At 58.8% G+C, this 8,402-nt stretch overlaps 1 protein-coding gene across 1 annotated transcript in view; it reads right to left on the minus strand.

Annotated features, from left to right (window-relative positions):
- Greb1 (growth regulating estrogen receptor binding 1) overlaps positions 1-8,402 on the minus strand; it is a gene marked incomplete at its 5' end in the record, with an annotated part of 45,740 nt that overhangs the window by 24,728 nt on the left and 12,610 nt on the right. Inside the window, 6 exon segments of the mRNA XM_033756076.1 lie at positions 59-187; positions 1,349-1,699; positions 3,695-3,880; positions 5,541-5,684; positions 6,279-6,392; positions 8,337-8,402. Of these exon segments, the coding sequence (XP_033611967.1) occupies positions 59-187; positions 1,349-1,699; positions 3,695-3,880; positions 5,541-5,684; positions 6,279-6,392; positions 8,337-8,402 (990 nt within the window).

The following is an 8,402-nucleotide window of genomic DNA, read 5'->3' on the forward strand; positions in this document are numbered from 1 at the left end:
CCTGGGTTTGGGCCGCAGGGCAGGAGGGTGGCGCCCAGGACAGGAGGCCCGCGCCTACCTCGACAGAGGCTGCTGAAGAAGGCGCCCAGCGAGTCCACCCTGCCGGTCACCAGCTCGCAGTGCACCTCCCTCTGGTACTCGGCCGGGCTGAGGAGGCTCTCGGACAGGATGCGGGCCTGGTACTTCCCTGGGGACAGCGGCAGCTCTCACCAGCCTGTTTTATTTTTATTTTTTTTCCCCCCAATGGCAGAGCTTGAATGCTCAGAGCTAAATCCTCAGCCCGCCCCCTCAGCCATTTTTAAAACTTTTATTTTGAAATAGGGTCTCGTTAACTTGCCTGGGATTAGCTTGAACTTTCAGCCCTCCTGCCTCAGCCTCCTAGAGTGCTGGAATGTCAGGCATGTGCTCTCTGCTCCCAGATCGGAGATCGTGTCCTGATCTCTCTCCCCACCCCAGGCCCAGCACCACAGCAGGTCAGAGCCCCTGTTTGTTGAAGAATCAGCAGTGTGCACTGTCCAGTTCCACTGAACGGTTAGAATAATTTCAGAGGATAAAAAGGATGAGCTTGCTAGGCGTGGTGCTGCACACCCGTGATGCCAGCACTCGGCAGGCTGAGGCAGGAGGATCCCAAGTGGGAGCCCAGCCTGGGCAATTTAGCAACTTAGCTGGACTCTTATCTCAAAATTTAAAAAACTAAAAATAATATAGCTCAGTGCAAAGGCCCTGGGTTCAACCCCCAATATTGCAGAAGAGAGAGGGAGGTGCAAAATGTGGGGTGAAAATACACAATGTCTGAAAATTTCAACGGCCTGGCACACGCAGTGAGTCTGGTGTCTGATTTCCCGACCAGAGCAGCTGCTCCACGAGTGCACCCTGCCCCTGGCCCCACAGGCCAGGCTGAGCAACGTAGCTTTAAGTGAGCGCCCCTAGTTGTGTTGTGCTGTGTCTGAGACAGGGTCTTACTCTGCAGCCCAAGTTGGCCTGGAACTCATGGTGATCCTCCTGCCTCGGCCTCCCAGGTGCCTGGCTAACAGAGCACTTTTATACCTTGGTAGCAAGCAGGCTGGTGTACAAGCCCACAACACAGTGAGTTCATTGTTTCTTATCTCCCTTCCACCAGTAAGGAAACTGAGACTGGGTCTTCCTGTGAATTATCTTTGTTGAGAGAGAGACATAAGGTCAAATTGCCCAGGCTGGACTTGAACTTGAGATCCTCCTGCCTCAGCCTCCCGGAGGCAGGGATGATAGGCGTGTGTCACCCCGAGCCCAGCAGGACTACCTGCTGAAGCCAGCCTGGGTCACCGGCCTCAGACACCAACCCCACACAGAGCGCGAGGGGCCAGCTCACCAGTGACAGCAATACAGGAGTGGATGGCGGCATTGCGGCAGGTGCGGATGATGACCACATAGTTGGCCTTGGCCAGCTTGCCCTCGACCAGCAGGCGGAACATCTCGGCCAGGCCCTCGGCCAGCGAGTAGGTGCACTCGATGACGTGGACGCTGTCGTTGCAGGAGCTGGCGGCCAGGCCAGCCAGCCAGGGCAGCTGTGCTGACGTCACGGGCACTGCGGAGCCAGGCACGGGCGGGCAGGGCTGCGGGGGTGCTGGCGGGCACTGCCGAACCTCGGCCAGGTGTGACTCACGCCAGGAGCGCAGCAGGATCTGCTCCAGGTCCTCCATCAGTGGCACCTGGTCGGCCGCTGCAAGGCAGGGACAGGCGGTCAGCGCGGGAGGCAGGCGCCACCGGACGTTACTTGGTGTTTTGAGACGGAGTCTCGCTATGTGCTCCAGGGTGGTCTCTCATGATGTAACCCAGGTTGCAGAGATCCTCCTGCTTCAGCCTCTTGAGTGCTGGGATGACAGACATGCACCACGACACCCAGCTGATTTTGTCTTTCTCAATCTCTTCTCTTGCCAGGTTTCAAATGCTGAAATTCTTAGAAGTGAATTCCTACAGCCACTATCCCCATGAGCTTGCTTTTTTTTTTTTTTTTTTTGGTACCGGGGATCGAACTCAGGACCTTGTGCTTGCAAGGCAGGTGGCAGAACCACTGAGCTAAATCCCCGGCCCTCCCATGAGCTTGCTTTTATTGCTGTTCTTTTCTTTTCTCTCCCTCTCTGGCTCTCTCTCTCTCTGTCTTTCTCCCTCTCTCTCTCTCTCTCTCTCTCTCTTTCTTCTTATAGGGATCAAATCCAGGACCTCTGCACCGAGCTGCATCCTGGCTCTTTATTTTTTGAGACACGGTCTCACTAAGTCCATAAGTTGCCCAGCTGGGCTTGAACCTCTGATCCTCCTGCCTCAGCCTCCCAGAGTGCTGGAATCACAGGCCTGCACCACCACACCTGGCTTCCATTTTTAATAGATAAATTCAATGAGAATCTGCGCATCCCGGGAGCACCTGGTTAGAGAAGCTGATGTAAGCACGGTCTTCCAAACCTTCCTGCAGGCCCTCTCCCAGCATCGCTCCTTAGGAAAGCTGCTTTGCACCCCATGCCTGTGTTCTCTCCAGTCCTTCCCTCTTCAGCTTCGTCCCCACCCCTTTTGTGGCCCCCGTCAAGGTGGCCAGGGTTCCCTGCGGCCAAACCCAGTCCCTCAAACCCAGTCCCCCCCAGCCACACCGAGGCCGACAACCCTCTCCTCTGGCTTCCTTCGGTCTCCTCTCTGTCCCCTCACGGCTCTCCAGGTTGTGGGGACAGGGGCCATGACACGCTACCACAGGAGGGGCGGGCGAGGGAGGGGCGAGAACCCACAATGCCTGACTAGATCCACATGTGGATCCCGAGAAAGAGCAAGAAAGGACCCCAGCCGGAGCAGTGGTGCACACCAGCACTCGGGAGGCTGAGGCAGGAGGACCACTGAGTTTGAGGCCAGCTGGGACAACATAGGGAGTTCAAGCCCAGCCTGGATGAGTCAGTAAGATCGTATCTCAAACAAACAAGAAAGACCTGCCCACCAGGAAGACACAGGGTGTCCCAAGGGCCACCCAGGCTGGAGGTCCCCAAGACAGAACCTCTTGAACTTCCCCTAAATGAAAAACCCCAGCAATGTCTTTATAGGTAGGAGAGGAGCACAGAGAAATGCACAACCTCCGCAACAGGACATGGCATCCACTTCCCGATGTCATGACACGGTCATCCTCAGAGACCAGGAGCCAGGAAGACAGACTCTAAGGGGTGCCCACCCTTTTCCCCTCCTTACCACCCCTGCCTTCGGGACCACAGAAACAGCTCTGCACCCCCTGAGCCCCCACAAGAGCGAGGTGGACATCTCCTGGTCACCGCGGCGCACACAGCCCTGCCTGTGTCATGGCAGCTCCCTCCCCGGGGCCGGTGCGCACCCAAGGACCTGCCGTCACCACCGCGGACGCCACCGCCCCACTGCGGCTCCAAACGCTGCGGCAGGCTCAGCCATTCTCCCCTCCCACTCCGTCCCCTGTGCTGGGCCATGGCGGTGGCTTACGGGCTTTCTCTACCACCCCAGCCCGCTCTCCCCTCCACAGGGACCACTGCAGTGACCGTGCTGTCCCCAGGGACTGGGACTGTGCCCTGTGATTTCAGCCTCCATTGCCCAAGTCGGTCTTCATGGTGAGGTCTGTGACCAGCACTGTGGATGGCAGCCAATGGGGACTCACCCACCTGGACCCGGCAGCCAATAGGGACTCACCCAGCTGACCCAGCAGCCAATGGGGACTCACCTAGCTGGACCAGGTAGTACACAGTCAGCAGGAGCTGCATCTCCTCAGAGATGGGCTGCACAGCGGAGGAGCCATACTGCTCATAGGCCCTGGAAATGGACTGGGAGTTCTGGTAGCAGGTGTACAACAATGGGCTGACCACCACGTCATTCAGGTTCCCGCACAGGTAGGGGAAGTTCCCGTGGCCTGTGGAGAAAGGGACAGCACTGCTGGCAGGTGGCCTGGCGCAGATCCTGGGACAGGCAGGAAGGCAGGGCGGCCCTCACTGTCCAGCCCCAGGGACTCAGGAAGCAGCAGGGTCACCATCTGTCACCAAAATGACGCATGTCAACCTCTCTGTGCCCAGCATGTGGGGTGTGTGGGTGCTGCACCGGCTGTAGGGCAGCCTGGTGCCCGGGACACCAACTCAGGCTTGCTTAGATACCCAGGGCTTCCAAGGCAGAGTGGCCTGGCTCTGCCTGTGAATTCTTTCACAGCCCTGCCAAACTCGTGGCTCTGGGATGCTGGAGCAGGGACCACAGCTGGTGGCACCATGAACACAGTGATTTACAAGTGGCAATGTGAACAGACTGTATAACAAAGGATGAGAGCCGGGTGCAGTGGCGCATGCCTGCAACCCCAGCACTCGGGAGGCTGAGGTAGGAGGATCTTCGTGAGTTTGAGGCCAGCCTGGGCTACACAGTGAGCCCAAGGCCAGGCTGAACTATGTAGTGAGCTCCTGCCTCAATTTTCATAAAGGAGGCTCAGGGTCCAGTGACATCAGCCCCATGAAAGGGAGGACAAGAAGGGTGTTGGCAGCAGGGTCAGGGGCTGGGACACTGGGCCTCTGTAGAGGGGTGCAGGTGCCATCCTGGCCTCATGGGGGCCTGGCAGCTGCCCAGGCTCTGCTCTCTCGGCCCATGGGGCCAGACAGGCTGCAGCCACCTAGAAAAGATGCAGAACAATGGGACATGTGGGGCCCACAGGAGCCCCGCCACACCCCACCACACCTGTGCCCCACTGCCTCAGGGCCACCTCTTGTGTTTGTTGGTGGCAGCTTTCTGGAGGGAGCAGGGTGTGTGTTTCTTTTGTTTTGGTTTTGGTTATTTTGTGATACTGAGGATTTGCCCCCACGGCCTTTGCCATGAGCTGCATCCCCAGCCCTTTTTAATTTTTATTTTCAGACAGGGTCTCACTAAATTGCTGTGTAACCCAGGCTGGGCTTGACCTTGCAATCTTCCTGCCTCAGCTTCCCAGAGTGCTGGGACTACAGGTGTGCGCCACCATCCCGGCTTCTTTGGATTTGCTGCTGTTGTTTTTAGGAATAAAAAGCGTGTCCTTTCTTAATGAACAGCCGGCAGTTGCTCCCCTTTCCCACCAGGCGGCGTCCTCTCTTGCTACGCGCACCATGACCTCACAGGCACAGCAAGGACCGGACGCGCGCAGGTCTGTACCGCTCCGCACGTCCCGGCCCCAGGAGCTCCGAGTCTTCAGCTCCACGGGAAGGGAAGGGATTTCTGTCGCTGAGCCAGAGATCTCCCTCCCGGGCACCGTCAGACCACGGCCAGGCCGGATCGGGCGGAGTCTGGTTTAATGGTCCACGACCATGTCACACAGCCCGGTCAGAAGACGCTTAGGGCCACGGGTGGCAGTGACGCTCGGTGCTCGGGTACCGCGCAGCTCCGTGAGGAGGAGCGAGGGAAGGAGAGGGAAGACGCAGAGCGGCGAGCGCGGAGGAGGCCTGCGCGTGGGGGCGAGCTCAACCTCAGCACAGCCACCGCAGTTCTGGACTTGCTCAGGTCACCTGGGGGCGGCCTGTCCCTCCCCTGTGCCTCTGCCACCCGCGAGGAAGCTCCACCAAACTTGCCTTTAAAGATCACCGGCTTGGCTTTGCATATTTTCAACAAATTGTCAGGAACAGACACAGGCTCCCCGGAGGCCACGACAGGAAAAGTGACGGAAGCCGGGCCCAGCACGCCCGCCTGGGGCACACAGGCCACACCCGCGCCTTCTAGGAAATCCACACGGATCATCCGGAAGACAGGACGCGTGTTGACATGAAATAATTCATTACAGTAAGAGACACACTGCCACGACCCCCTCAAAACCCGCCCCTCGCTTCAAGCACACTCCTCCCATCATCCCGGCGAGTTTCTGCAGCAGCTCTGCAAGCCTCTTTCCTGAGGGGTTTTCCCCAGTGTCATCACAAATACACGGCATGGGGCCAGGGATTCAGCTCAGGGGTTCCGCTGCCTGCCTCGAAAGTTCGATCCCCGGGACCAAAAAAAAAAAGTGAGCAAAACAAATACACTGACTGCTGCCGCTGAGCACCACCCAGCAGAAAGACAGCTCTGCGTCCTCGTCCATGAAAGGGACACATTTGGGATCCACTCGGGACATCGAGGCAGCCGGGAAGCACAGCTAACGCCCCTGCCCCGTGTGCTGCTAACCGATGTCTCCAGGACTCAGCTCCGCGAAGAGACTGATGCCAGGCAGGGGCTTCTGTGTCCTCGGTCTGTCAGCTGCCCCCACACTCCCGCACACACGCAAGTGCACACCGCCAGCACCGACACCCACATCCCGGGCCTCACCCGGGGCCACTCACCGTACTTCGCTCTGTCCACGCCGCCAGGGGGGCAGCCGGCATCTGCCACCGACGGTGACTCTGGGGACCACCCTTTGTGGCGCTTTTTGGGGGGTCCGGAGTTTGACAAGATCCCTAGAAACATTCAGAGCACGGTTAGACTACAACTAGGGATGAGCTTCGATACAATTTTCCCTTCTTTTGGAAAATGCTTACTTGACTTTTTTTAGAATGCAGTTTACAGTGGATTTTTACACTGTACATTTTTCCTATGTAATGCTTTAAAATTTTGAGACAAGGGCTCATTAAATTGCCCAAGCTGGCTGGTCTTGAAATTGTCGACCCTCCTGCCTCAGCCTCTTCATATGGGAAGCTGAAGCAGGAGGATCACAAGTTCGAGCCCAGCCGGGGCAGATTAATGACTTAATCCCAAAAGCTACTGCTCTGAGAGTGGTTCAATCGGGACTAAAGAGGACCGAGGTGAAGCACTTCATGAAGGACTTGCAGAAGCCACGCTCGTGGTGGTGACCAACACTGCCCGCTGCGTCGCTTCGCACCTTGCAGAGCTGGCTTGGAAACTGGGGAGAAGTGCGGTTTCCTACCCGCCTCGCAGCGCTCCGCGCATTCCCCGATTCCACCACTGGAGGGCGGTGCTGATCCGCTTTGCTCCCTGCCTGGAAAGCTCATTTCAGATCGAGAGGAGGGAGGGAAGCGGGACCAGCTGCCGGCCCCCTCCGCAGACAGCAAGCTCCAGACCCAGGCTGGAGGCTTTGAACCTGAGCCCGCCGCCTGGGAGCAGGGATTCCCTGAGTCTGGCCCCAGAAGGAGCTGCACAGGCCGCGCCGGGGCAGGAGCCAAGTCAGTGTCCCTTCCCAGCCCCCGTGGCGACACAGAACCAGGTCTCTGTGGACAATGAGAGAGCGCCGCCTTCACCAGCAGCAGCTCCTGGAGTTGCCCCCTAAGCGCCTCCCCCTTCTTCAGACCGACTGAAACGGAATAAAACTTTTTTAAAAGCTACAAACATGTTGGCTGTGGCGATGTACATCACGACCCCAGCTCCTTAGGCGGCTGAGGCAGGAGGATTGCCAAGTTCAAGGCCAGCCAGGCTGGGCAACTTCCTGAGACCTTTCCTAAAAATAGCTAATTTTAGAAGGGGCTGCTGAGGCCCTGGGAACTCTGCTGTGTGTGTGGGGGCCAGGCAACCTCAGATCCAGCTCAGAGAGCTGCGGACAAAGGATTTGGTCCCCACAGCCAGAGGACCGGTCCTTGGCCACACGGCAGCGCCTGGAAGGGGAAAGGGCAGGAATAGGGCGGGGCTGCCCTGTGGGCTGACACAGCCTCCACTTCAGACCTGGGGGCGTCGGCTGCGGCTGCGGTGAGAACTCACGTTTGCCCCTTGGCCCAGGGCAGTGGAGAGGAGGCGGAGTCCAGCCCTTCCCTGCCTGTGGTCCTCAGGCCCCTCCCCATGCCAAAGACCTCTGTGACCCGGGTCTGGGGTCCTCACTGCAGCCCGGCTGTGTGCTAGGGGGCAGGAGACCTGTGAGGTGCTCAGGCCGGCATGGCCCTGGCAGAGAGTGCTAGACTGGGGTCCCCAGGGGCCCTCAGGTGTCTTCCTCCATCATCTCAGCCAACCCAGGGCCTTCCTGCTGAGCTCCACCCCCATTCCTTGTAATATCTTTCACTTTGAGACAGGGTCTTGCTATGTTGCCCAGGCTGAGCTCAAATGTGAGATCCTCCTGCCTCAGCCTCCCACCGTGCTGGGATTTTAGGCGTGTACAGCACCACGCCTGGCTCTGTTCTTCCCTCTCCCCTTTGCCTCCTCAGTGCTTCCTTGGCCGGAAGGCTGCGGCCCTACCCACCCCCATGGTGCCCAAACACCCAGCCTCCACGGTGCTGATACTGGTGCCAGCAGCCGGCGCTGATCAGTGGGCTGCGGCCCCTCCCCCCGGGGTTTCCTCAAAGCCCCCCAGACTGAGGGTCGCCTCACTGTCCTCAGGGCTCTCACGGCTCCTCGGCCAGGGCCAGGTGACCTCAGTGTCCCCACCAGCCCGCGCCCCAGATTCCCAGGCCACGCGTTACCTAAGGCCAGGGGCCGGCCAGGTGCGGACGCGCTGCTCCGGGCCAGCTGCTGGAGCCTGGGGGAGT

This window comes from Fukomys damarensis, unplaced genomic scaffold (assembly GCF_012274545.1).
Source record: "Fukomys damarensis isolate Sample0158 unplaced genomic scaffold, DMR_v1.0_HiC HiC_scaffold_25, whole genome shotgun sequence".
Classification (NCBI taxonomy): Eukaryota; Metazoa; Chordata; class Mammalia; order Rodentia; family Bathyergidae; genus Fukomys; species Fukomys damarensis.